At 45.8% G+C, this 26,482-nt stretch overlaps 11 protein-coding genes across 11 annotated transcripts; 5 read left to right on the plus strand and 6 right to left on the minus strand.

Moving 5' to 3' along the window:
• Window positions 1-180: 180 nt before the first annotated feature.
• GLAREA_01735 (uncharacterized protein) lies at window positions 181-1,338 on the minus strand (the record flags this gene model as incomplete). The annotated part of the gene is made up of 3 exons (XM_008088951.1): window positions 181-561; window positions 614-1,088; window positions 1,136-1,338. 3 exons carry the CDS (start codon window positions 1,336-1,338, stop codon window positions 181-183), a joined length of 1,059 nt encoding a protein of 352 aa, XP_008087142.1.
• A 1,565-nt stretch (window positions 1,339-2,903) lies between these two features.
• Window positions 2,904-4,329, plus strand: GLAREA_01736 (Zn2/Cys6 DNA-binding protein; the record flags this gene model as incomplete). The annotated part of the gene is made up of 2 exons (XM_008088952.1): window positions 2,904-2,993; window positions 3,151-4,329. The coding sequence occupies 2 exons, from the start codon at window positions 2,904-2,906 to the stop codon at window positions 4,327-4,329; spliced, it is 1,269 nt and encodes a 422-aa protein (XP_008087143.1).
• A 508-nt stretch (window positions 4,330-4,837) lies between these two features.
• On the minus strand, window positions 4,838-6,602 carry GLAREA_01737 (Cytochrome P450; the record flags this gene model as incomplete). The annotated part of the gene is made up of 2 exons (XM_008088953.1): window positions 4,838-6,251; window positions 6,310-6,602. 2 exons carry the CDS (start codon window positions 6,600-6,602, stop codon window positions 4,838-4,840), a joined length of 1,707 nt encoding a protein of 568 aa, XP_008087144.1.
• Window positions 6,603-9,877: 3,275 nt separating this feature from the next.
• Window positions 9,878-11,280, plus strand: GLAREA_01738 (6-phosphogluconate dehydrogenase C-terminal; the record flags this gene model as incomplete). Its single annotated transcript, XM_008088954.1, has 4 exons — window positions 9,878-9,993; window positions 10,194-10,390; window positions 10,517-10,990; window positions 11,051-11,280. 4 exons carry the CDS (start codon window positions 9,878-9,880, stop codon window positions 11,278-11,280), a joined length of 1,017 nt encoding a protein of 338 aa, XP_008087145.1.
• A 590-nt stretch (window positions 11,281-11,870) lies between these two features.
• Window positions 11,871-13,362, minus strand: GLAREA_01739 (RNA-binding, RBD; the record flags this gene model as incomplete). Its single annotated transcript, XM_008088955.1, has 6 exons — window positions 11,871-12,325; window positions 12,373-12,520; window positions 12,572-12,641; window positions 12,881-12,912; window positions 13,171-13,239; window positions 13,324-13,362. The coding sequence occupies 6 exons, from the start codon at window positions 13,360-13,362 to the stop codon at window positions 11,871-11,873; spliced, it is 813 nt and encodes a 270-aa protein (XP_008087146.1).
• Window positions 13,363-13,867: 505 nt separating this feature from the next.
• GLAREA_01740 (HCP-like protein) lies at window positions 13,868-14,991 on the plus strand (the record flags this gene model as incomplete). Its single annotated transcript, XM_008088956.1, has 2 exons — window positions 13,868-14,120; window positions 14,168-14,991. 2 exons carry the CDS (start codon window positions 13,868-13,870, stop codon window positions 14,989-14,991), a joined length of 1,077 nt encoding a protein of 358 aa, XP_008087147.1.
• Window positions 14,992-17,977: 2,986 nt separating this feature from the next.
• Window positions 17,978-19,189, plus strand: GLAREA_01741 (NAD(P)-binding Rossmann-fold containing protein; the record flags this gene model as incomplete). The annotated part of the gene is made up of 3 exons (XM_008088957.1): window positions 17,978-18,634; window positions 18,690-19,070; window positions 19,124-19,189. 3 exons carry the CDS (start codon window positions 17,978-17,980, stop codon window positions 19,187-19,189), a joined length of 1,104 nt encoding a protein of 367 aa, XP_008087148.1.
• A 1,100-nt stretch (window positions 19,190-20,289) lies between these two features.
• GLAREA_01742 (Histone-fold containing protein) lies at window positions 20,290-21,225 on the plus strand (the record flags this gene model as incomplete). Its single annotated transcript, XM_008088958.1, has 1 exon — window positions 20,290-21,225. One exon carries the CDS (start codon window positions 20,290-20,292, stop codon window positions 21,223-21,225), a length of 936 nt encoding a protein of 311 aa, XP_008087149.1.
• Window positions 21,226-22,344: 1,119 nt separating this feature from the next.
• Window positions 22,345-23,532, minus strand: GLAREA_01743 (uncharacterized protein; the record flags this gene model as incomplete). Its single annotated transcript, XM_008088959.1, has 1 exon — window positions 22,345-23,532. The coding sequence occupies one exon, from the start codon at window positions 23,530-23,532 to the stop codon at window positions 22,345-22,347; it is 1,188 nt and encodes a 395-aa protein (XP_008087150.1).
• A 515-nt stretch (window positions 23,533-24,047) lies between these two features.
• GLAREA_01744 (uncharacterized protein) lies at window positions 24,048-24,434 on the minus strand (the record flags this gene model as incomplete). The annotated part of the gene is made up of 1 exon (XM_008088960.1): window positions 24,048-24,434. One exon carries the CDS (start codon window positions 24,432-24,434, stop codon window positions 24,048-24,050), a length of 387 nt encoding a protein of 128 aa, XP_008087151.1.
• A 497-nt stretch (window positions 24,435-24,931) lies between these two features.
• On the minus strand, window positions 24,932-25,652 carry GLAREA_01745 (Pyrrolidone carboxyl peptidase (pyroglutamate aminopeptidase); the record flags this gene model as incomplete). Its single annotated transcript, XM_008088961.1, has 2 exons — window positions 24,932-25,531; window positions 25,590-25,652. 2 exons carry the CDS (start codon window positions 25,650-25,652, stop codon window positions 24,932-24,934), a joined length of 663 nt encoding a protein of 220 aa, XP_008087152.1.
• Window positions 25,653-26,482: the final 830 nt, after the last annotated feature.

Consider the following 26,482-nt stretch of genomic DNA (forward strand, 5'->3'; position numbering starts at 1 on the left):
CAAGGCACGCATTCTCCTACTCAAAACATCAGGAATCGGGCGAAATTTGATACAATTGAAGGGAGCTAATCTAGCTGACATGCTAGGGGGCATGCCACCTGTCTAAAAATATTATAACCTAAAAAGATATTTCGATTGCCGCTCTCATAACAGACTCCCACGGAGTCACCTAGCGTGTTGTCAAAAGGGGAGTCCACTGTCAGGACCTCGCCAGCTCAAATCCCGCTTCGGAATGTTGCTTGTCGTTGCATTTGTGCAGAAGGAAGTGTCTTGGAAGAAATAACAAGTCGGCGTCGCACAGCACGACTGAATACAATAGCCACCAGGGCACTCAGCATTTGTTGCACACACTGTTTGGTTCACGCATTCCGGATTCGATGACTCGCTTCGACATCTGCCTTGCCCAGTAACATCAGGCTGGCAGTATCCTCTAGTTCCAGCACAGCCAGGTTGGCATGCAAACTGATCTGCTTTATCACAAAAGGCGGGACTATCACAGCGAGATGAAATATCAAGAAGCGAAGTGCAATTGCCTAGGTAGCAGATATCTGTTGATGTGCACTAAATTATGTTAGAAGCAATCATCTACAAATCAATGTTGTGAGTAACTTACAACTGTACCACACTGCCCGCAATTTTGTTCATCTGTTTGGAGATCGTTGCAAGTATCGGCAGAGCACTGTGCCCTACCGGAAGGACAAGCTGTTGTTGTAGAAGAGGTTGTACTGATCGTCGTGCTGGCTCCTGCGCCTGCGCCTGATCCAACCGTAGTGCCATCCGCTGTACTATCCTGGGTCGTTGTTGAACTGGTAGATGATGCAGTATCCTGGGTTGTGGTTGTTGGGCTAGAAGATGCCGTCGACGATGAGGCGCTGGTTGAATCTCCAGAGGAACCAAGGCTCCCTCCTCCAATCAGCGATGTGACGGTTGTTGTGAAAGTATAGGTGGAAAATTCTGGAGCAGTCGAAGTAGCGACTGTGATTGTAGTCTCTTTGACTCCAGCACAAGAACAGACACTACTATACTCCGCTGCATCCGAACAAAATGGAGTTGCATAGAGCGGGACCGGCTGGGTGTTTGTAGCGGAACTGTATTGTGTTAACAAGTTCAGTATAAATTCATCAATCCAACTTACATTGCGGAAGGGTTTAGCACAGCTGTCATATAACTTGAACAATCTGCTAACCGAGCAGTTAGGTCAGGAGTTATATGTGCGCCTGTACCCGTAATTTGCCTTGCACAATTGTTTGCATGGCAATTACGCCTCTGCAAGTTATTCGTGCCAATGGCAGCAAAAGCGCCAAAGGGCAGCACGATTGTCCAACGGAAAGAACGCATGGTTGTCGAGAAAAGCTGTAAATTGATTCCATTATTGGACCACCCCTAGCAGCAGCAGTTGCTGCTTATAGTTTCATAGCGGCATTCAGTTGTTGATGCCGATAGCGATTTCAAGAATGGGAATGTAAGAGGGTCAATATAAGTGTGGCGAGATTCCTCGGACTGGCATGCTGAAAGTCCATTCTGAAGCAGGAATCATTCTCCAGGACACTAAGCGAGAAACACAACTACGCTCAGGAAAAAGCTACGACGTCACGAGAAGTATTTGTATTCCTTTAAAACAAGCCGTCAGATATGCAGTGGTACATGCCAGATAGACTACTTTATTTAGCTTGCGTGCAAACAAATGGTGATGTTCCAGTGTCTCACCTATTCCCCAACAATCGACTAGCATCTCCGCCATTGAAGCCGGATAATCAACAACACTCGCCCTGAATTTACCTCAGTTCTCTATCCTCACCAAATCCTGCTTTACTCAACAACCAGCTAGGAAACCCGCCAGCCGCCACGTTACTACACCTCCGCGTGCAATCAAAGATTTCGATGGCAGTATGAATATTTATATCTCATAGTTTCAGCTTTCGGAGATTGAGAGCTTACCTCAGGCAGAGCATCGTCCGAAGGAACCAATTTCTATAATCGAATCAGGTGGTGAGCCATTCCTCCACTCCTGTATCAGCACATAAGCTAATCGAGCAGAGTGGTCGGATGCCTCGTTCAACGCCAACACTGTTTTCATTTGATTTTCCTGCAGAGACAGCTACTTCTGGCTTGAGGCCAACTAGCTGATGCATAATATAGCCGGCAGTCGTAGGACGAGTGCCCTGTAACATGCCAGAGAATCAGTTTACAACATTGATTTAATGTAATGCATTCATTGTTGAATGTGATTTAGTTCCCGTTGTGCGTAATGAAAACGTCACAAGATTCGCTCGTAATCTTAGAGGGCATTTTCAATTCACAATCGTGGACGGGAAACTCCTTTTCTGTAATGCCGTTAAAGACCAGCGTGCCCCTTTTTTACTTGAGGGGGCATGTGAAATTACCTCTTGTATCGCTGGGTAATAACTTAGTAAAGCTTACCTATCCTCGCGGAGGACAAAATAAGTGTCAGTCACCTACCCACTAACCTTAGACTGACAATAAGTCGACTTCGAATAGAGTTTAAAAAGTCTTATTTAGTGTAAACAATTGACGGAATAGTGATAATGTTTCAAGTTAACCCACTAAATATACGATATTTAATCAACTTAATCAAGGAAATATTGTGTTGCGACTGCCATTTATTTTGTCCTCCGCGAGCTATCCTGGCGCACGCACCTGGCACCTCATCCGAACTTGATTGTGGGTCAGGCATCGCTTAGAGTATTAGCGCATCAACATCATCGTATGTCTTGCCTAACTGACCGTCAACACACCAGGTCTACTAGAGAGACAGAGCAGCGCGTGAAGAGACCTACATCGTTTCGATCTTCTTGTTGGGTTTTCCCCCGCGCTATTAAAATGCTATCTACAATTGTAAACGCTCAAGAAACAAGGACATCCTCGATTTCGTAGCCCGGCTCATGCCGGATACAGACGAATTCAAAGGCGCGAGAAAGCCACATCGAAAAACTCGCACTGGATGTGCATCCTGTAAGAAGCGCAGGATCAAGGTGAGATTTACCCGACTACATCTTTTCGTTGTATGGTCACCCCTTTACTCTGCCAGGTGTAAGATTGAAGATCAATGTGGTTGCGGTCAAGGTCTCTCCACGAGTGTTCTAGTACGCAAACATTTTTGAGCCGTAGGATTAATAACTTATTTTATAGTGCGACGAAGCAAAACCTACATGTCTCAACTGCAAAAAACACAACATAGCATGTCCATTCTCCATCAGCTCGTCTTCGCTTACCTCGGATTCCGACTCTACTCAAAATCCACCTTCTAATGCGAGGCGCTTCGTACCATCTCGGTACCAGGACCAGGTACTTCCATCGTCTGTTTGCCAAAAGAGGGATCTTAGTCCTGCAACGCATTTAACTCCCACCGGAGTACAGAATTCTCCCGTCATCCCGACTTTCACTGCCGAAGAGTTTGAACTCTGGCACCATTTCTTGATGATAACATGCCCGACGATTGGCGATGATCCTGGAAGTCTTCGTTTCTGGCAAATGAATGTTCCTAATATTGGCTTCTCCAACCAGTTCGTACTACATCTGACGCTAGCTTTGGCTGCATTCCATTTAGGTCGTACCAATCCAGAACGTAGGGCGAAATATATAGCACTCGCTGAAAAGCATGAGACGATAGCCTTGCAAGGAGTGACTACAGTACTACCTGGTCTCGATTCAATGAATTGTGAGGCTCTTTATGCAGCGGCTACCTTGATCTGCTTTTGCTATCTCGCCAAAGGCCCGCAGTCTGGGGAATTCATTGCGTTCAGCGAGACTGGAAACATTCAGTGGTTGATCTTGCTTGGAGGAGTAAGATCGATCATGGATAGTAAACGTGCTGAGCTTTATGCTGCAGTTCTTGGACCCATTCAGGAAGCGTCTGCCTCATACAAACCCGCAAAACGAAAGCGAGATTCCGTGCCTGACTATGTGCAACCTCTGGAGGAGTTACGACGACACATCGAAAGCAGAGCTGCTACGTATAGCTTCGATGCTGGGATTTGCCTCAAAGTGCTGGACAATCTCGTTAAATCTTTCCATGCCGTCTATGAGCGCATTATACGGACAGGCGAGGATGATAGGAGACATTCGCCGCAAGTTTTTGGTTGGCTGTACAGACTTCCACCGGAGTTCACTCAACTTCTAATAGAGAAGTGCTCAGCGGGTCTGATCATACTCGCCCATTTTGTGGTGCTGCTTAAAGAAATCGATTACTATTGGTTTATTGAAGGCTGGGCAGAACACATGATGAGTGGCATTAAAAATATCCTTGGAAAGGAACATGAGACTTTGATCGAATGGCCCATTCGTCAAATCAGAAGAGCAGAGGCTTGAACTTTACACAGCTTCACACTGTTACAACAAAGTTTGATCAGGGCATGAAATTCTGATGCAAGGTGGCAACTCTTTACGATAAATAATGTAATTGTTTCAAAGTCTTTCTTAGTTAGTAAATACACCGGTTCTCGTGGCTTGCCATTCTTGGAAACCGGTTGGGTACTGGCCGACAGCCGCGCGAAGCTGCAACAAATGGCCGCGCAAGAGATCTGTCGTCTTAAGCTTCGCTTTTGTTCGGCTGCCAAGTAAGGAGAATGATCACAAGGTACAATTCCGATGTCGAATATAGACCCTCAATGTAAGGTTAACAGTGCAACATAAATCAAGAAGTACTAACACGGATATGATGTTAGGCTTGGCTAACATCTATGGGGCTCTTAGGACTAGGGAATGGCTTGATTACATTCTATGGTTCTTTGATGTTTAACTATATCTCCAACTTGCGCACTAACTATTTCATCTACAACTCCCTCGCTGTAACTGTCGTTTACATGATACGCATGATCTACCACCCTGGCACGACTTTGGTCTTGACAAACAAACCCTTCGCTGGCTTAGAAGTTACACCTCCCTTGATATTAAGATTCTTCTCATCCAACTCTCTCTCGTCGTTGATCTGGAAATCGAACTTACCCACCCAAGCAGCCAATAAGCATGCAAACTCACTCTTCGCAAAGCCCTGTCCAATACAACTCCTGGGGCCGTGGAGGAAAGTAAGGTAAGAATAGTTGCTTGTAGCACCACCATTAGCAGGAGATGGTTTGTCTTCTGACGGCATCCAACGTTCTGGGTTAAATTTGCGAGCATCTGGACCCCATAATTCCTCGGATCGATTAACAGCCCACGGAATGAGCATGATACGAGTGCCTTTTGGGACTTTCTGACCACAAATTGTAGTATTGCGCGCCGCAACTCGAGGTGTAAGAGGGACTGGCGGGAAATAGCGCAGGACTTCGCTACACACCGCATTCAGATACGGCATGTGGTCGATTTGCTGACTGTTCGCGCATTCATCCGAGTCGAGACTGGGTAGGTTGGCGCGAATCTCTTCCCGTAAGCGACTTTGGATTTCTGGATGGACGCAGAGCAGATAAATCGCCCAAATCATACTCGAGGCGGTAGTCTCATGTCCTGCCGCCAAGAAGGTCATCATCTGGTCAACGAGATTCTCATCAGTAAAACCCCCGCTTTCTAACGCGATGCTTAGGATGTCAACGTCAGAATTATCTTTCTTCTTCAGCCTTTCTTTCTTTTCCATGATCTCCTGCTTACAGACCGAACGAATAGTTTTAGATGCCTCCTCGATATCACTATTTCTCTTGACTGGCAAAATTCTGACGAGCCACCCCGGTAAGATGAATCCCAACAAACCAAGTGCCATCGCACCTCTAGTTGGCTTGAAGATGCTCCGGTACGTCCGACTCAAAAGAGCATCTTCATCTTCAACAGCTCCGAAGTCTTTTCCCATACCAGCAAGGCCAATTATGTCAAGTGTAGCACGTGCACTCCACCCTCCCACGTCAATTACTGGCGTGCTGTCTTTTTCATCGATTGGCTTCTCCGGATCCCGATTTGGTATCAACTTCTTGTCTATGCCACCATTATTGACATGCTCGGCCATCTTGAACACATTTTCTTTAGCCTTCGACCAGAAAACTGGATAAAGATCTTTGATATGTCTGAAGGCAAAAGCAGGCATAAGGTGTTTCCGCTGGAATTTGTGCTCGTCTCCTTCGGCTAGCAGGACTCCGACACCAAGTAAACGGCTCAATGCCGCTGTCACTTGCTCAGGTCGCTTGAAGTCATAACTCTTGGTCGTTAGCACTTCGCTCAGAGCCTTGGGAGACGTGAGAAAAAGTCTTTCAGCATTGAACAACCCTCGATAGTAAATGAGACCGTCGTTGGGGGTATTGTTGATCCTGTCAGGCACAGTCAGCGTTGATCATGCACAAGAATGCAGTGTAACCATAGCCATACCATTTTTCCATTGGGAAACCGGTCGGATTTTTGAATATTTCATTGAAATGGCCATTCCACCAACTCCCGCCATCTGGCCCGGGGAGATTACGAAGAGGCGAGAAAAATTTGGGCCATAGAACAGCTTTCCAAACCAGCCAAAGGCATAATTGGAGAGTCCACAACTGAAGGAAAGTACCGAACAGACCAGGGTTGGATGACAACAGGAGATCTGGCGAATAGTTTACGAGATAGTATGATGACACAGCAGATACAGCCGAGATTATCTTTCCTGGGATATTAAATTCCGACATGACTGCTCAAGTATGAAAGAGAGACGGAAATGGGTTGTTGAAAGCAACAATTGCAAGGCTGCGGACGACGCTTTTAAGTCCAGCTTCGGACGGATAGATTCGTGTAGGCGCTACCGGATTCTCAGACGACGCGGCTGGGTGTGTAGGGTTGCTCCGTACCGCAATGGTTGCCTCACAAGGTGTTTCAGAGACTGTATGTTGGACTATTAGCGCAAAACATCGGCGAACGTGCGAGGAGATTGGAATTTTCTACAAGATGAGAACAGTCAAACTGATCCAGTCGTCGTCGCAAGGACCCGAGTAGGCTAGACTCGAGTGATGATGATTTGAGTGCGAGTTGATAAGTGGCACACATAAGGTACTAATGGCACTCTTTGTATCTTCGGTCGCGGGGTCACGGTATTTAGCTTGTTTCCGAAGTCATAAGGTGCAATGGCGAAGGCCTTATGCCGAGACTGATGGCGGGGCAAATTGAATGATGCATTCAGTCGCTGATTTAGACTTACTATGTCTCTTCTGAGATTTCAATTGACTTGAATGAGACGCGATCTTCAAGTGTCCAGTTCTACTAGAAATAATAGGAAGCGAGGTGAGACTATTGTGACCGAGTGTGAAAATAGACCGTTGGCTTTGGCCTCGGCAAAAGCTGATCGGACTTTCATTTGGCCGATGCAGTCTCCCGTGTCAATCGTCAGAATTCTTTTCTTCGTTGCTGTACATCAAGTTGAGCTCAATTTTCACTTTTGCAAAAGCGACAGTCGCAACCAGCTCAACTAGCTCAACAAACCAGCTCAACAGAACAAAACGATGGACTCGTACGTTCAATCCACAGTCACTCGGTGCTGTATATAGCGCGGGCACATACTGGTCGCCGAGACGCCTCAGCATCGATGCGGATAGTTTATTGCTCCGGAAATCTTGTGGCCACAGCACATGAGCGACTTCAAGCAGCCCTCATTCAGAAGAAGGAAGCATCCGCATCGAAGGTTAACTGAGCCAGTTGTCTGTTTTCTTCCATGTATACGCACGCTGCGACGCAACGCTGTCCCTGCAGTCACACACAAAGAGCCGTTTACGAAAGATTCCGGGCATCAGAAGTGGAAATGGTGGGTGTGCAGATTATTTGCTACGAAGACACGAGACATATGCTGCTGCGCAACGTTTCACGATACACATCTCATCATAGTGTATTGTTCTAGCTGTGTTGCCTGAACACCCACTGCACGCCTCTAGCTCCGATCGACGAGCCAAGCTAGCAGTCTGATCTTATCATTGATTGACAGAAGAGGAAGACGCCCAATGTATAGAACCCCGATAGCACGGATGTCAAATTGCAATTGATTCGGTCTTTTCCATGACTGTTGATTGTGCCGAAGATGTGCTGATATTGAAACGTAATTGCTCAGTGATGAGACGATGTCTTGAAATTCTTCTTTCAATGAAGAGTGGTAGGCATTGGACTTCGAACATAATTGAAAAAAAAGACAATTAGAGTTGAGAAGAGTGTTTCCTGATCTAGTGTTGCCCTGTAAGAATTTGGTCCTTGTTCGTGGTCAAACTAACGAGGCTGTTATTTTGTTACGAATTGTAGGATTCGTTTGGTCCGAAATCTAATAAAACACTATGGAGCTAAAATTCAATGTCGTGATATTCTCCTTTCTCACGTGTTGCTGTGTTCCTAACAGAAAGTCTGCTATTGGCGCCACCAGGGGGTGCGCTAATTCATTGGACGATTACCTAAGCACAACTTCAAAATAATTGAGGCTATTCACATCTTATTCAATTTATATAATCACAACAACTACTATAGATCACTTCTAATTGTTTTATCTGGGTGCTCTGCCAACTACTCTATCCTCCCAGGCATCTCAAGTATTCTTTTACGTACCTCCTCAAGCGTTATCTTCGAATATTCCTCCTAAACTATTCGTTTATACTCCTCCGGCGAATTCCAGTCTCTTTTCTTAACTCTTGCCTTCAATATATTCTAAATAGGTTCCTGGTAATTAATATCCGGTGAGCGAGGTAGATAGTCAATTATCTTAACGTTTGCCTCCTTTTTGAGCTTATCTTGGGGTGTGTTAGGCCGATAGGGAGCAGTGTGACCGTGAGACCGATTATTATCTTCTAAAAGGATAAAATGGGACTCCTTCCCCCTTAATTCGAAGCGCCGGGTCAGGGTATGTACGGCATCGATTAAACTAGGTAAAATCTTCTCTATATAGTACTTTCCGGTCATCGAGTTACCCTTCGGCTTAACCTCTTTCGGGTGCGGCGCCAGTGCGTCCCAAGCTATAATCTCTTCACTATATTGCTCTTCACTCTTATATTTAGAACGCCTAGGCTTGCGACCACGGTTTGGCTACTTAATATGAGGTTCCTCGTCGTAGTAGAAGGTTAATTCCGGTGCTAACGCCCACCAATTGCACTAACCGGAAACGTGTAAAGTTACGCTAGTCTTATTACCTCGCATTTGTATGTTCTCTGGCTCATACCTTGTCCCTTCTTCCCGGAGGATTAAACTAGCTCCTTAGGCACTCGGGTCGAGGTGAGCCTCGTCCGAAAACACCCACCATTGGAAGGTATCCTCGACGGTCTTACCCTAATACTTTTGGCCGTGTTTTTGACGTTTTTCGATATTTGCGAGGCTGAAGGAACTTTTAGAATATACTATTCGAAAGCGCCGAGCTCCTTTTGTTATCCTCTTAAGCCTCTCTCGTAGTTAGCGCTTTTTAAGGGGTAGTTTGTGGAATTCGAGTTGTACCTTATATAGCTTGTCGCGGACAGGGTTTTTGGACGGCGAAATAAGGGCCTTAATCGGGCTGTCAGGTACTGTATACTTGCGGCCTAAGATCTTAGACTGCCCACGAGTATGGCGATTAGCAAGTTTTCCTATTCTCTTGCGCTAGTCGAGCCAATAATAACCTGTACTCTTACTAATCCGATGAGACATACAAATCGTCTCTATCTTCTTAAAACTGATCTCTTTATCGTAATCTCGAAAGAAAGCGACCCGTATTTCAGTATCTCGTTCTTTAACTATTATTAGACGATCTGGCGTAGTTTGACGCGCTTGTAGACGTGTTGTGGTCACCATGGTTGCGATGAAAGTTAATAGGTTTGATTGTTGAGATTCCTTAATTTTGGGAGTTGTGCTTAGGTAATCGTCCAATGAATTAGCGCACCCCCTGGTGGCGCTTCCTTCCCTTAGTTCTACCCAGAATCTCATCCCATTCTTGGCCGACATACCATAACCACCATATCACAAATACAACATGACGACGCCCTTGGCAACTGTAGGAATCCTTTCCATAGGAGAAATGGGAACCGGAATCGCCAAGTTGTTGATCGCTCATAACTTCCGTGTTGTGACCAATCTTGAAGGCCGAAGGTAGGTACTTCTCTACAGATTATTCGGAATAGGAATAAAATATCTTTTACCTCTATAAAGGAAAGAAAATACAGTTTTTCAGTCATTTCCTTATTCTTTCGTCCCGTGTAACTTCATCTGCATATTTTCTTCTCCTAAGACCATCAGATCGAAGGGGTTGAAAACGAAATCCTTTGTATGGGTAGCTGACATCAGATCAGTAACGATACCAAGACACGCGCATTGTCTGCGTCTATTGAAATCGTAAAAGACGACAAGACTTTGGTGTCTGCGTCCGACTATATCCTTTCAATTGTTCCGCCTCGCGATGCTCTCGACACGGCAAGTCGAATAAGCTCTGCTTTCAACAGCCAGTCTCAGGCGAAGTCAACACCACTCTGTTACTTCGATCTAAATGGTATATGAAGGAACTTTCGTTGTCAATGTCCTTCGTACACGGTCTTCGCAGTCTTGTATCAGCTAATACACTTGTCTTGTGACCTCCAGACACTTGATGGAAGCGGCTAACCTTGGCAATACACAGCCATATCTCCTCGAAGCGCGAGAGAAATTGGAGAGCTCTTCGCAAAGAAGTCTCCTGCAATTCAATTCCTGGATGGAGGAATCATAGGTGGAACACCACGCCTAAAAGACGACAAATCACCCAGTACAACTGTTTCATCCCATCCTACCACAACAACCGACTGGGCCAAACCTAGCATTCCCATATCCGGACCGCTTTCTCAAACACCACCTTCGTCGTTTGCTACTTTCTCAACAACACTCGGTTTGAATCATATCTCTGATGACATTGGAATAGCAAGTGGGTTGAAATGCAGCTTCGCTTCACTCACAAAAGGCTTTACTGCTCTGGTACTTCAGTCGTTCACCACTGCCAACAATCTCGGTGTCCTCCCACTACTTATTAGCGAGCTAGAACAGAGAGCCCCCGGGCTTCGAAAAGCTGCTAACTCTGTCACTGGTATGCCGCCAAAAGCTTATCGCTGGGTTCGAGAGAGTATGTGTCCCTAACCAGAACCACTTGGATTTAAGCCCGATTCTGATGCTTGCTTGACAGTGGAAGAAATAGGAATAACACATGCTGAAGAAGGTGGATTTGTCGGTGCTCCTTCATCTTCAGGCAATTCAGGAGTCTTCAATGAAATTGCACAGGTGTATCGCTCAGTAGCTGACGATACAGTGCTTGGTGACGAGAAGACTGAGCGGAGGAAACGTGGACTTACAATCGAGGATGTAGCTACTGCTATGGGCGAAGGATTGAGAGCGAAGAGACGAAAGGAAGAGTAGAGTGATGTATTGTTTGATGTAAGGGCGACGACTTATTGCTAGAAACCTTGTTTCAAGACGAGCAAACTCTCAGAGCTTTCTAGAAAATGCAGTCTAATCTTGGAAGCATTGCTACTGTACTTCTCTGCTCGGCAAGTCTTATATGGAATATGAAAGAGTATATGTCATAACCGAAACAAGCGAGGGCTTACGAAAGTCACTAGAATCATACTCCCAGCATATTTGAATCTTATGAAGTCCTACAAGGGGTTTGTTACAGAACTGAATCTACTTAACAACAAAAGCATCGTCATCTTATTCTGTCTACTAATATTCCACATGATAGTCATCAAAGCTCGCCACGAAGTGATTATTGTGGATAAGGATCACATTACAGAGGCCCCAACAGCATGGCTAGCGGCTTTAAAAATGCCATGTATTATACGCAGCGTTAGCATAGTCTCCTTTCCCTCCATAGACACATTCCGTAACCAGTAAATCATACACCGGGATGGCTCATGAGCCAGGGCAATCTCTAATTCCTAGCCGCTTCCGTCATGTATTTGCAGCATACAAGCCAGTAACTTCGATGAAGCAAATCATACACTCTCTTATTCAATCATATCAATATCATCCTGAGCAGACGCAGCAGGAGCAGCACTGGTTTCTGCACCATTATCCTTCGCGCCCCAATAATCATCCATCTCAGCGTCGAGCTCTTCTTGTGTTTTCTTTGGCCGACCATCTTTTGCAACTCTTTCGGACCCGCCACGGGCACCACCACGTCTGTCGCCACGCTCCCTTCTAGCACCAGCTCTGCGGCCATCTCTGCGCGGACGGGGGCTACGAGATCGGCTTCCACGGCCCGGTACATATCTATCGACATTACTAGGAGGAGGGCCGCTAACATCTGAGTGTCGGATAGGTGAGTCAGAGCGGCTTCGATTCGCTGGTACCGTTATTCGGTCTGCTAATGAGCGACCTGGTGCAACTGCGGAATCAAAGGGATTGCGACGGTTGGCATGAGAGGGACCAGAAGGCACAGATGTGAGGCTAATCGGTTTGCCTACGAACGTTAGTTGGAGGAAACAAGCTGTTCTAAGACTGGCTTACCCTTTGCATTCGCACCATCAAACTCTCGGATGGCTCGCTTCGCATCTGCAGGAGATTCATACGTAACATAAGCTACACCCTCCGAGCGACCAGCACGATCATACACAAGTGAAAGCTTGAGTACAGGTCCAATTCGGTTGAACAGATCCTATAGAGTAGTCAGTGTCAATTCTGATAGGTTTTGTTAGGTTATCCCCACATCCAAGTCCTCCTCAGTCAAGTCATAGTGTAGATTGTCAACCTTCAGCTTTGCGCTTGGAGGAGCGTCACTATAGACGGTAAGTGATAGGTTCCTTATGTCTGATGACGTGAATTTCATACTACGACCGTTCCGGGGAATACCGTCTCTCACTTCGCATAGGTCTTCGCGCGGCTAAATCGATGTAAGCGTAAGTCCAGAGGGCAAGATTTGGTTTGGCATACTATTATCATCGAATTTATCGTGAACCCACTCGCTACCAATAGTCAGATATACTCATGGAGACCGTCAGCTTATACATGAACGTACGAGTCTATGTTTCTACTGTCCTCTCTTGTCGACTGTATGTCAAAGAGGAGGCCTTGGGTTAGCTGATGTGTTCAATTGTATGTACTACCCTAGACCAGCCATAATGCCACCGAATATGCGGGATCGAATTGGTGGAGGCCCGGGGAATTCGAAGAGCAAACATGGCTACGAGGAGGGGTGAAGAGGATGAGGAGATTGAGGAGGAGAAGGTATATGAACCTAAATTGTCGCACCATGTTAGATCAATGAAGATTCATTTGAAAGCTAAGCAATCACTGTACCTTTCTTACACCGTCACGGGGGTAGTCGTTTCTGTCGCCTCTGCGACCCCCACGGCGTCCTCGAGTTCGTCCGCCTCGCTGCGAAGTTCCGTTAGATGGTCCTCATCCAAAAAGAAACAAGGCTATAATAATAACTTGCATGCCGGGGCAGCATGAACATACATGACGTTCAGATACAATTTCGTCGAGAGCGCGATCCATATTGGGCTGATCAGATGAATTGGTATAAGAGGCTTTGTTGTGTGAGAATATTTGCCCGGAGAGGCTTGCTGAACATGAGGTTTCGTTTGGATCTTGTTGTGATGCACGGCGGGCGTGTGGATCAAGGCTGCAGAAGTCAGCCCAAAGCGGTCTAGCGTCGAGGTACCACAGCCTCGTCTTTGGACACTGCAACTGCATAAGTAGCATGCTTCTCATAAGAGAACAATTCATACGTGTTTGTATTTTTTCGTCTAGTTTCGAACTTTCGCTTGGGAGCCCATCTGAATGTGTCAATTGCTATTAATCGACTTGAAACAAAAAACCCTCCAAAAGTTGTTCCAATCCACAATTCTTCAACAGCAACCAGAAGCTCGAACATCTTGAGCAGCACATCAAAGTCACGCGTCAACAAGAACCCGGAATGGAGGCAGTCAAAAGACTACCGGCGCTATTAGGCAAGAAGTCCAAAATAGGAATAAGATGTCTGCATTCGACACCACAATGCATGGCCAAGCGGGGAGCAATGCCTTCCCCTAAGGTTGTTCGAGCGAGCAAGCAAGCATACAATGAAGCTTTTATACGGATGAATCAGCCTCAAGCGAGCATTGAAAGTTCGCTGCCACCACAAGTAATGCTCAATTCGGCCAAAAAGTCCGGAGCGATAGATCTTGATGTGGACAGAGTTTATGACTTCTTACGCGCATACCAGCTCGAATTAAAAACCAAGAGAGCTAGTTGGGAGAGGAAACTATGTGAAGGTAGAGATTTTGGGACTTCCAATTGTACTTGCACTGACGGCTTTTAGAACACGGTGTATCTCTTATGACAGTAACAATCCTTGCTGGAATTCTGAGAAGGTGTCAGACACCAAGCCAACAGATGCTAGCCAAGAACCTCATGCTATCAGCGTCGTCTTTGGGAGAGAAGTCTGCAACGTTTGAACTGATTCAATCTGCCATCAATACAGGCAACCTAAATAAATACCAAGAGCAGCTGCAACGACTAGGTTTGTTAGCAAAAAAAGACCACGATCCAGAAGCTATGATGCTACTGGGTAAAGTCTTACTGAGCCAAGGACAGAATAAGGAAGCTCTGTTATGGCTCCAGAAGTCAACGCAACCGCCCACTGGAAATCTCCAGATCAACGGAGCTGGAGATGCGTTAGTCAATGAAGGAAGGATATTATTACAACTAGGCCAGACGAAAGAAGCAGAAAATGCTTTCAAAAAAGCCGCATTAGAACTCGACGAACCATCCGGATACTTTTACCTTTCTCAGCTTCAGAAATCAGGTACCCCGGATCAAAAAGTATACCTGTTGAAAGCAGCGTCGTCTGGAATCTTAGAAGCGTGCCATAACCTCGGTGCTTTGGAACTGGAAGAAATCGAAAAGAGAGACCAAAAGCCAACTTCGTTACAGGACTATGGGATGGCAAAAGAATGGTTTGATGTGGCCGCTGCGGATGGATTCGGTCTTAGCATGCTGAATCTGGCACTCATGCATAAAGCCGTCGGCCACGAAGCGGAGAGCCTGGCGTGGCTGAAAAAGGCACAAAATTTACCAGAAGTGAAGGAGCAAGCTATAGAGTTGAGGCAAAAATGGAGTAAAACCATCAGTAGTTTGCCTTAAAACAACATAACTGCTTTACAACTCTCGACCGCAACATGTTTGTGTGGAATAAGTAAGATCGCTACGTTATTCTTCTTTAAGCAATCACAGCAAAGGACATAGCTATAGCCTTGCAGTGGTCTCCGTTTTGTACTCTGCGGTGCTAAGCCGTAACACCAATTCGAGTACACTCTTCTTCCAGCGTTGGTGATACCGGTCTATCCCTGGCGGTCTAGTATAATCTCAGTTAACACACCGAGAAATTGCAGTGCTTTGAAACCCATCCATTCCATACCCTTTTCTCGATAGTATCTTTGGCCTAAATGAAGTTTCAATCGGCCCTGTTCAATTCCGTATTTTCTTTTTGGGAGCATTTTGGTCGGTTATGCATCTTTGCCAAAGAAGTTGCTTAAAGCCACTTAGATATGATTAAATTTAGCGCCCGCGGGTGATGCCTGCCTTACACCCAAAAGAAAGCGATTTATGGCTGCACGAAAGAACAGAGCGGGGAACCTAGAACATGCATTTGTAATAGCGGCATTGTTGCAAAGATTGCAACTGTTCCCTTGCATTGGGCGCCCCCATCCCAGCACCTTCTAGGCAGATGACGGGAAAGCAGAAATCATTGGCAGGGACCGCTTCCCAATCTTTCTGCACTTTGTTTGCGGCCATCAAGCCGGTTTGGCATATCATCATCTCTTGGTAAAGTATGTCTGAGTCCAGTCTTCGCTGGGGTTTGGACAAACGCTGACAAGGCTTAGTATCATGGCTGCATTTTAGAAACCTGGGTCAAACTTTTGCTCATGTCAGATTTGACAAGGCATATAGACATAATATTCGATCGAAGTGACACGAAGACGCACGTCTGCATGGTGATATATATAATCAAGTACACCGTCCTCGTGGGTGACTGGGAGAAGTTCTTCCTAAGTAAACTCAATCGGCGTGTTCATTTTTGCACACCTTAGGATCCACTCGTTCTAGCGATCGTCCTGCAAAAGAAAATTGAAAACTTCGGCACTTTCTATTAGCTTATACCATAATCAAAACGAAGTAATCATGATAAGAAGGTGGGGTCCCGCATGTGAAGTACGGAGGCATATACTGGACTTCACAACTGCCTCGGAGAAATGGTCAGAAGACCGCTATTGGCAGGAATTTAACGTCAGTATCCTTGACGTCTCTCTTCGAATGTAGTTTTAATTGTCTATTAGAGAGTTCGACATTCATTCTTCTCAAGTCAAACTGTTTCACCCTCGCCTACCGAATCTGAACGCGGCAGCCTTAGCGCATTATTGAAAGAGTTTGTGAAGCAAAGCTCGGAGTGGTGGGGAGATGGAGATTGGGTCGATTTTCCAGGTTTAGCAGATTGGCATGTGAATCAACATATTCAGAGAAGAAGGAAAGAGAGTTTGAATCGTCTTCGGCTTGGTATGCATACCACATTTCAAGTTACGAAAACTTCAGTACTAACTTAGCAGAAGGTACAGCGGACAAAACTAGCTCTCAGCCATACGACCCTGTTCGAGACATCTGAATATCACTAGTAGAGGTGTTGATCCACTCGTGGAGGTGTTGATCGTTTCGCCTTCTGGTCAGCTTGCTCTTCTGCGTCGATTGTTAGTTTTGCCTTTTGATTCGGGTAGGCAACAGCGCCCCTTGAAATTAGATTTATGACAGCATACATCTAGTGTTACTTGAAAATTCAAAGTTCAAACTACCAATATTTTCTGAGTTTGTTTGACCGAAGCCAATAAAAAGCGTACTTCTGACCTGTCTAGCCACCCCAAATGCTGTGGGTCTGGGCTCGACTGAATGTTAGACATGTGAAAGGTAATTAAAGAAACACCGATTTACTCAGTAAAAAACGATTACGGTCCATTGCTACGAGGGGCTTCTTTTTGTAGTCCAGAACCAGCCCTAGTGGGAGTACCGAGTTACCTCGCTTACGAACGTGCCCCACAGGCAGAACTTCGGCAGGCTTTTAGAATATATAATTAAAATTGCAGAAGTGCTTCAACAAATCAACGAAAGCGTTCGATGCTCAACGAGTATCCCGATTAGCTCAGTTGGTTAGAGCGTGGTGCTAATATAACCCTTGAGTTAACGCCAAGGTCAGCGGTTCGACCCCGCTATTGGGAATTAATTCGATATGTTCAATTCATATCCTGACACGCAAGATTTTTTTTGGACTTTTTTTGCATTGGTCCTAAAGTTTCGGGAAGCAAGATTATAACACCATGCACCAATGATGTGTATCTCATGTTCCGAGATTCAACCTGCTATTTTCTCTGCTGCATTAATCTTGATTAGTGATTGTCTTTATTGCTTCCTGTCTCTGCATAAAGAACCATTCTCATCTTCCTAGAAGCATGGCTACACTCAACATCTTGTATTTTAGTATCTTCCCGAATCTTGTACCTTTAGGTTATCCAAGAGCATTGGAGCTCTGGTACAGTCGACTCTACCTTCAAGTAAATCCACACTTTGCAAAACCCTTTAGCTCATGAATACTAGACCGCTATAACGTTTATGAAGTTTTCCTGATGTTAGTAGCTGGAAAAAGCTGCGGTTTTAATGTTCGATTATGCGCGGCACTTATTACCGCCAGAGTGCCTGCCTACACTGCATGCAAGTTAATTCTGTATGAACCTCGTTGTTGGAGCTCTTCAATCAATCACCATGCTACTGGTTACCCGCTGAACGATTAGAGTTTGCAGCTCAAGGGAGTGAAGAGACATGCATGAGTGCCAAGTGGGCAGGGCTGAAGGGCTGAAAATATCGGAAAAGCAGCGAGCGAAGGACAACCATCATGTGCTGCCTAAAGGCGTAAATCAGAATGCTTATTTGGACGACGTGTCTACCCTTCTTAAGGTCTTCTTATATATTGTCTGCTATTTCAACAGCTCTGCTAATTTTTTGCAACGCAGAACCCCCTCTTGACCCCCACGGACACACTGTAGTACAACCGAGCCATCGACTTGACTATCTACCGAAATCGGGCATGATGACCCCAGCAGCTTCGAATGTCACCGAAACTACCTCTAATTTAATGCAAGGCTGGGTTCAATCCAGAGCAGGGTTCCCGACTGACGTCCTTTCCTTATCCTTAAGCCTCCCGATTCCTAACGAGCTAGGCGACGAAGAAGTTCTCGTCAAGATCAGCTGTGCATCACTTAATCCTGGGGCGTCGATCATCATGCAGCTGGTTCCTGGATTATTCCGTACTAGACCGTCAATCCCAGAAATGGATTTCTCGGGCACAGTTGTTAGGTTGGGCAGAGCCATCACAAAAAAAAAAAGAGGGCAAATTCAGATGGGAACCGAAGTTTTCGGGTCAGTGCCAGTAGGTGCTCATGTCAGTAAGGGTAAAGGATCGCTCGCGCAGTATGTCGTGGTATCTGGTGAAGCCATACATCTGAAACCTAAGACTCTGCCTTTCGATCAAGTTGCAGGTATGCCGATTGCAGGTTGCAGTGCCTTAGCATTGCTGGAAGCTGCCACATTAAAAAGGGGGGATTCTGTACTTGTCAATGGCGCAAGTGGAGGTATCGGATCGTTGTTTGTGCAAATTGCAAAGGAAGCTGTAGGAGAATCCGGGAAAGTAGTAGCTGTTTGCTCCGGTGCTAATGTTGAGATGGTGAGAGATCTTGGAGCAGATGAGGTAAGTAGACGCTCCAAACATATGGAGGCGTGCAAAACACTGAGAGCTCGTTCAGGTAATCGACTACCAGGAGTTCGTTCCCGTCCACGAGCATCTAGCCATTGTGTTTTATGCCCAACGCTTCGATACTGTAGTGGACTGCTTTGGAAGTCAACAGCTCTTCCTTTACTGTGAGAGGTTTCTCAGACCAGGAATGCCATATGTATCTGTAGGGCCCTCGGTACCAAGCTACAACACCATAAACATGATCTACTCTATTGGACAAATGATCAAGAACCTTTTCCAGCCTCCAGCACTCGGCGGTGTCAATAGGCCATATCGGCAAGTCACTGGAATTTCCAATCAGAAAGGCTTGCAGCGGTTGGCACAGATGGCCACAGATGGGCTTCTGAGAGTGCCACTTGACTCAAGCTGGGAGTTGAAAGATGTTTTGAAAGTATCGCCTCCTGACCTGTTGATGCTTTGCTAGGACTGCTAACGCTGATACAGGGTTACGAAAGGCTCTTAAGCCACCGCGCGAAGGGTAAAATCGTGATCCAAATGCCAGTCAAATAACGATTTGTGTCCACATAGATAATGTTTCGTGAGTTCTATAGTCCAACTTAACAAGTAGCAAAGCGATAAGAAAAAGATTTGTAGCTATTACAGCTCCTAGGAACTCGTTGTCAGATTAGATCAAGTTACTTCCTTCATGGATCATACTATTCAAGCAGAAACCGTCTCCCAAGGGAGGCTTCGGACTCGAGTAGCTGCAATATTGCACAAGTGATCTCTGGTAGGCTCTTTATTATCATCATTCAACGTCCGAATCGGAGAAAATTATACAGGTAGGGCTCTGAGGCCGTGGGCAACTTCAGATGTGCCTACTGCTGAAAACGGCGAGGCTGACACGTTGATGAAGCGCACGGAAAGAAAGAAAGAAAGAAAGAAAGAAAGGCCACTACTACCACACCTTGAAAACGCATAAATGTAAGGGAAAGGTAGAACTTAGCTTAGCACGGAGATGAGTGACGATGTAAAGCTTGACAAGCAGTAGGTCCAAGTGATACTTTTGATAGGGGTTGCGATGAAATACCGAATGTAATAAACACAAAAATTCGGACGCGCCATGTGTAAGAGATCCCGTCATCAGTGAAGGGTGGGCCGAAATGTAGGCAGCCACACTTGGCCGCTTCAGTCCTAGTGCCATCATACCCCTGTCTCCCCCTGCGCGGTCCTCTTGCGTACAAATAAAGCTACGGCCCCGAGATTGGAAGTTCTTGACGCAGCCAGACGAACCAATTCAGATCACGTTACTTTCAGATTGACCCATCCACTTCAGCCATTCGCCCGGAACGGATCATCTAATTTCCAGAAACCCCAAGTACCAGTACCAGTATACCTTCATACGGCTCATGCCAGCCCTTGACAGATGTACTAGTGTATAGCTGCTTGTGCGATTCGGTCAAGGTACGGGAGTATTGATTTATTGTTCGTCTTGAAATTCGATATCGTAATATACGCCATAACCAAAACGCCGACTTTATATTAAACGGGATTATTTCTTTCTTTCTTTGTTTGTTCGAGTCCTCGAGGTCGAGTACTAGTCTCACTTACGACGCGCTAAGCATTGCATGCAGCGCGAAGCGTGCCCCTCCTCAAAAACGGAAAAAAAGATGGATACCACAACCGGTTTATATGCACCTCAGTCCCCCGATCTTTCAGGTTTAGCTTCTCCGTCCAAACCACAACAACAATATCAATCAGCCTCCCAAGCGTCCTTGTACGCACCACGATCACCAGATCTCTCGTCGCTCACTTCTACTAGCCAATCGCAAGGAGGTTTCCACCCCTTCCAGAGTCCACAAAGCCACTCTTTTGGTGGCAGCGGCCACGAGCTCGGCGGATATAGTACACAATACATGCCACCGATTCCTGATCTGCCCTCGTCGCATTCCTTCAACTCTTACACGCAACCGCAATCCGCGTCGAGCGGATATCCTCCACAGTCTCACTTTCAGCCTCAATACCAAGAGCAGATCAAAGTTGAAGGTGGATACGCGTCGCCTCCAGCAAACGCCTACAGCCCCCCCATAACGAATACATACAATTCTCCAGCTCCCATGGCATCAAGAGCCGCGCGACAGGCGCGAGGCTCTGGCCAAGCTTCTGGCGCATCCGCACAAGATGCCCCCGCCTACAAAGACCCGAACCCAAACAATATCGACATCAAGACCAAATTTCCAGTCGCGCGAATAAAGCGAATAATGCAGGCTGATGAGGAAGTAGGAAAAGTGGCTCAGGTTACACCGGTCGCTGTTTCGAAAGCCCTTGAGCTATTCATGATTGCTTTAGTATCAGGCGCGGCGGAAAAGGCAAAGGAGAAAGGAGGGAAAAGAGTCACAGCACAGCATTTGAAGCAGGTTGTCCTAGCCAGCCCAGAACAATTTGATTTCTTGAACGATATTGTGGGAAGGGTCAGCGAGGCGCAGGAAGGCGCCGGTGGTGAGGGGCGCAAACGGAAGGAGAAAGTTGAGGCTAGCGAGAGCGATGATGAGGAAGTGAAGAAGCCTAAAAAGGGCAAGGGAAGAAGAAAGAAGAGTGATGATTGATGGTTGCATTTAGGGCTTAATGGGTGGGTTGGTTGGCATACAATATTTGTTGTCTTGGGCGTTCGGGGGGTGATTGCATCTAGCATCTTCACAGGGCGTAGATTATGAATCGATGAGCTATTTTTACTTCATTCGGCTTTCAAAAATGGATTTGATATGCCATATTACCTGGATTGGTTCTTCCATGCTGTTCCTTCGCTGAAACCCCCTGACATAGGACCGCGGCCAATGTGAGGTCTATCGTAGAGGCGAGGAATAATCGATGAGAAATCAGATAATCTCCCAAGACCTATGAATATAGGCTTCGCTTTGGCCGCTTATGATGCCCACTTGGTCCAAGTATTGTCGAAACTTTTGTGCTGGCTATTCGTGACCAGACCTGTCTCTGATTTGCTAGGCGAGGAGTCGTCACCGAACGCTCTCCATTATATACAGAAACGGAAGCTTTTCATTCACATACGACCATAGATTGTGGAAATCAGGGCATCCCGTCCGCTCTGCCGTACTTAAACCACCAATCGGCAGATTAGTAGTTGGGTGGGTGACCACCAGCGAATACCTGCTCTTTTATATTTTTGTTTTTTGCATGGAAGTTGGTTTATTGGCAGCTTCGGAAGAACGTTGATTTGAGATAAAATAGAGTGAGACGCATTGGCAATGTAAGTAGCTTCTTGATCCTACTCATTTCTTTCCATTTCGTTTTCGTGGAGGGAAATGTACTCATTCGAAACACTCTCTTTTGCTATTAATGCAGCTTCGACTTTGAAAGCATGTAATACGAGCCTCTTGTGAGTACATATTTATTTGTATCGTTTTAGAATTAAGATGACCATAATCACACTATTCTTATCTCAATTGTGATTGTCACTTTACTCTTTGCTGGCTTTTATTTCAAAACGAAAACCTGTCAACCGTCTAACTCCGCAGGAATCATCTCAAATTATCCTCGATTACGGGATTTGCAAGAAATGAATTTTTAATTAAATCTGTTGATTTTCCCCAGCAAGGAGTATCTTATATTTTGCCAGTGCTTTCTAGCTGCCATTGTAAGTACTCTCCTTGATTAAATTCAAGTCATTCCCAAGTGACCTGTACCTCCTCTTGACAGCGACTCACAGCTTAACACCAAGCATACATTTCATTCTCAACCCACTCTATCTTCTCCTGCTCGTGCCATTTCAAGCTTGCTATAGCATCTCCTCTCTTCTCCACGACCTTGCATTTTACTTCGGATTTCTCAATCAACTTCAAAATCTCCGGCTTAGGATTCCACATCACTACCTTTCCTAGATTCCAAGCTTTTGCTTCGTTTTGAGCCGTCTCCATAAGTACTTTTAGGTGTGGCCCGTTACTTTCGGAATTGAGATCCTCCAGAGCCAGTCTCAGGATGTAGAGAGTGTTGTCATTCGGCAACTTCGTTGGATCTGAGTAGTACCTATGTGTCCAGATGATCCACACTTTTTGACCTGGAGCTCCAATTGATGCGCCTTTTAACTCTGGTATCTTTCCAAATAGCTTCTGGCAAACAAATCCCTCCTTAGCATGATGCCACTGCATATGCGGCAAATCTGGGACTACAACCATTTTCCTCTTAACTTCTTTTTCTTTTTCCAGAATTGTGTATAACATCCGTTCATCAAGTCTACACAACTCTTCCAATCCATTTGCAGTAAGTATTTCAACGTTTGGTAGATTATCATACGCTTTGGGATGAAACTCAACCTGAGAATTCCGCTCAGTTGGAGTCCAGCCTAGTTTAGCATAATAATCCGGTCCAATATCCGAATACAACATACTACCCACACAATCCTCTTTCTTCTTCAAGACATCGGAAAGTTTGATGAGCATACGGGCAGCGTATCTGTTACCACGATACACTGGATTTGTAAAGACGCTAGCGATACCATAAACAATCTTTTCTTCGACTGTATTTACTCCATTGTGCGCAGATGTAGTTACAAAAGCGCGCTTGAGAAACGTCTCGCAGGCGCTTAGGATCGGTCGTTCATTTGGATGCGACTCTGCTGAAGTGAGAATCCAGACGTCCAGACCCCCATTTTTGGCGAGAGGTGCGTTGGCGAGATGAGTTGATTCTTCAAGGTATTCAGGTAGTTTCAGAGCATCGCCCCATGAACTGTGAGTTAGATTGTAAATGTGTTGGAGTTCTTGGTCGGCTGGGTGTGTGAGAATCAGTTCTGAGACGTCAGATGGTGGGACAAGTGCGTGATGGATGGTAGGCTGCCGTGACGATTGAGATTGGGAGGTTTTGAGAGGATTGAGATCGGGATGTGAGGTGGTGGGTGTCATTGCCGACAAACTTATAGTCGTTTTGTGTTCGGCAAGTGAGGGTTGGATATTTGGCGGGTTTGACGTGTTGGAAGGTTGATGGGGAATTGCTAGGCGAGATGTAGTAATTTTATGGTAAAACTTCTTTTCCAACACATCCTCAAAATCATTGTATAACTGACTCTAACTATGGAAAATTTCCTCTAAGGCTCATTGATTCCATACAAAAGACGACCATGTGTAGTCATGAATGCCAACATATCAGAAGCATTGACAAGAACATCATGTCTCATTCTTAATTTGTTAGACAGCAGCCAGTAAGCTCCTCAGAGTTGCCCATTAATCACAATCATATAAATTAAATATTCAATGGCCATTTAGCTAGCCCTAAGGCAACCTCAACCGCACTCTCGAGTCGCGCTTTCATGGAGTGAGAATCTAATACCCCCTGGGTACTAGACAGCTTCCCCAACCATGCTCGACAGCACATCCAATACTTTCATATGGTGTCCTCTACATGCACCCCCTTCTGAACACTACAATTTACTCTTCGTCTTCCCAGCTCCTCTATCCTGCTCCGTCGGTTCTGAATCTTGCGCCTCAGCCTTCAAACTAACCGGATCACCAAGCTGACTTGGATTTCCCTTAACATAAGCCTCTCTCAGCTTATTCTTTCCCTGTCCAGATTTCTCTTCTCCGGTTTTCTTATCTGCGACATCATACCCCTTGGATTCATTTGATGGGTTTGATTTTGTGTCCTGGACTGGGGGCATATGAGTTGGTGATTCGTCTGGCTTGGTCGGAGACGGTTTGGAGGTTGGAGAGTGAGATGGCTCTGTCTTTTCTGCTTTGAGGGATGTAGGATCGCCAAGTAGAGTGGGATTCTCTTGTGCGACTTCTTTGAGGGTTTTGTGTTGAGTCATGGTAGTAATCTTATATTTTGACAACGATTTACAAGGGATGTGTCGGAGAACTTGAGATGTCGATTTGCAATGACTTCCCAATTTCTCGAGGGCGTGAAGTGAACAAATACAGCACTGACTATGTTCAATTAGTGCTTCGTGCTAGGCAATATCTATAATTTGCTGTTCCGATAGAGGAGAACCTCGGCATGTGAAGAGTGGTCATGACGACATTCAAAGTTGTTGACCCCCTTTGCTCATGAGTGCAGCGTACTCTCGGGACGGGCCGAGCCTTTCACTAATGCATAGAAGCATAGGATCCTCTGGGGTAAGATCGTAGCAGTTTTAAAGTGGTGTAACATCGTAATAATGGATCGTAGCAAGGGGGGCTCATGGGTTTGCTCAAGATTGGAATTGATCCATTCACCTTATTTAAAAAAATGCTAGAAAATATAACGAGTGTACGAAGAGTATAGAATAGTGCTTCGTAGCTGATTCTTTTTGTATCTTACTGCGCTTCAACCGCTCCGAGACTCTACAATTGCTCGGATCAGAGCAAGAAAGACCTCCTTACCTTTGTCGACCTCTTCTTCTCCTTCTAACGGCGGTACATGTAAGAACAGTACAGGCCGCTCTCCATGACTTCTTCTTTCGAAATACTCGAGGGATGTGTAGTACACAAAGCCACAGACGTAGCTCCCAACGTCGTCACTTTGCTTGACTTCGAGCCCTTGTGGGGCATTCTTCGCCCATCTTGCGACCACGTCTTCAATAGAAATAGACGAGTTCAATCGGCCAGAACCTTTGCCCCATATCTTCTTGGTTTCTGCTTTCGTGAAGACCTTGCGCCGGACATCTGGATACTGATGATAACCCTCCTTCTCCGCTCCCTTTTCAATTGCAAAATAGTCACGCTCAACTGCCAGGCCAATATGTAGAACTATATCTGGTTTGTGTTCATCGAGTAACGGTGGAACGACACTGAGAAGGGTGTGATAGGCTGCTTCTAGAGGATTGGGAGGCGTAATTATCTGAATATCAAGGCCCCTCCACGAGATGTACGGTGGTAATTGCGAACAAATTTCCCACGATGGATTGACTTTGATGTCCTGGAATGCCTGTCATCATGGTCAGTCACAATTGACATACCGTATTCGATCGGCTTGAAAAGCATACCCCAAAACCAGTCACTAAGACTTTCAGAGCATAGCTGACTTCTTGATCGTCATTTTCTGCCATCGAATGTATACCACAGTTCCAACGAAACCGAATCGTGAAAAATGGCGTATTTGTCGATGCTCGCTTTGGTTAAGTAACTTCCTGATCGTGGTGTACTGTTCCACCAAATGGTGACTCTACGCCGACTTACTTTACAGGCATTATGAAACCGCTCCCAATCTCTCGAGAGGAAGCGTGGCGCCGAATATGATGCTCTGTTTTTGGGTTTTTCTGTGAATGAAACTCTCCTTACCGTACATGGCGGTATGTTGTTGCCTGTTGGCGACCGGCCAAAAATCGCAGTGAAGTCACAGAGGCTAGTTATAGCCGTGCCTGAGGCTGCACACACATTCTGGTGTCGGATCTTATTAGACAACAGGACGAACTGCGTGAAGATGATAATTGTTCTCCAGAAACTGGATACTTCATTTATGATTTGCTTAGGTAGGTATACTATGGGCATACTTTAATAGTCCGAGCCACAGGGGTGAAGGCCTGCAATCACTGCATTTCCAACCCTTTGAGCGTCGCTCCATGGATCTCGCTCACAATCGCGTCAATATTGACAGACCCAGGTGGCAGCGCATTCTATTGCGGACCTAACATGTTGCCATGTCCTTCGGCACTCAATGCTTTGTGCAGGCGTCTAGTTGTTGCGCCCATCTTTCCAGCATCAACCCTCCTCATCTCAAATTCCCAACCTCGACAAAGTCGTCTTTTCTACTCATTTTGAGGATTTTCTTCACAGGTGTCAGGAATGCCAAAAGAACCCTTTTCAACAGGCTCTACGATTAGTGGTGAGTCGGGACGAATATATACTATTCAAGAGGTGTTAGCCGAGCGAAGACAGC

Source organism: Glarea lozoyensis, assembly GCF_000409485.1.
Source record: "Glarea lozoyensis ATCC 20868 chromosome Unknown GLAREA7, whole genome shotgun sequence".
Lineage (NCBI taxonomy): Eukaryota > Fungi > Ascomycota > Leotiomycetes > Helotiales > Helotiaceae > Glarea > Glarea lozoyensis.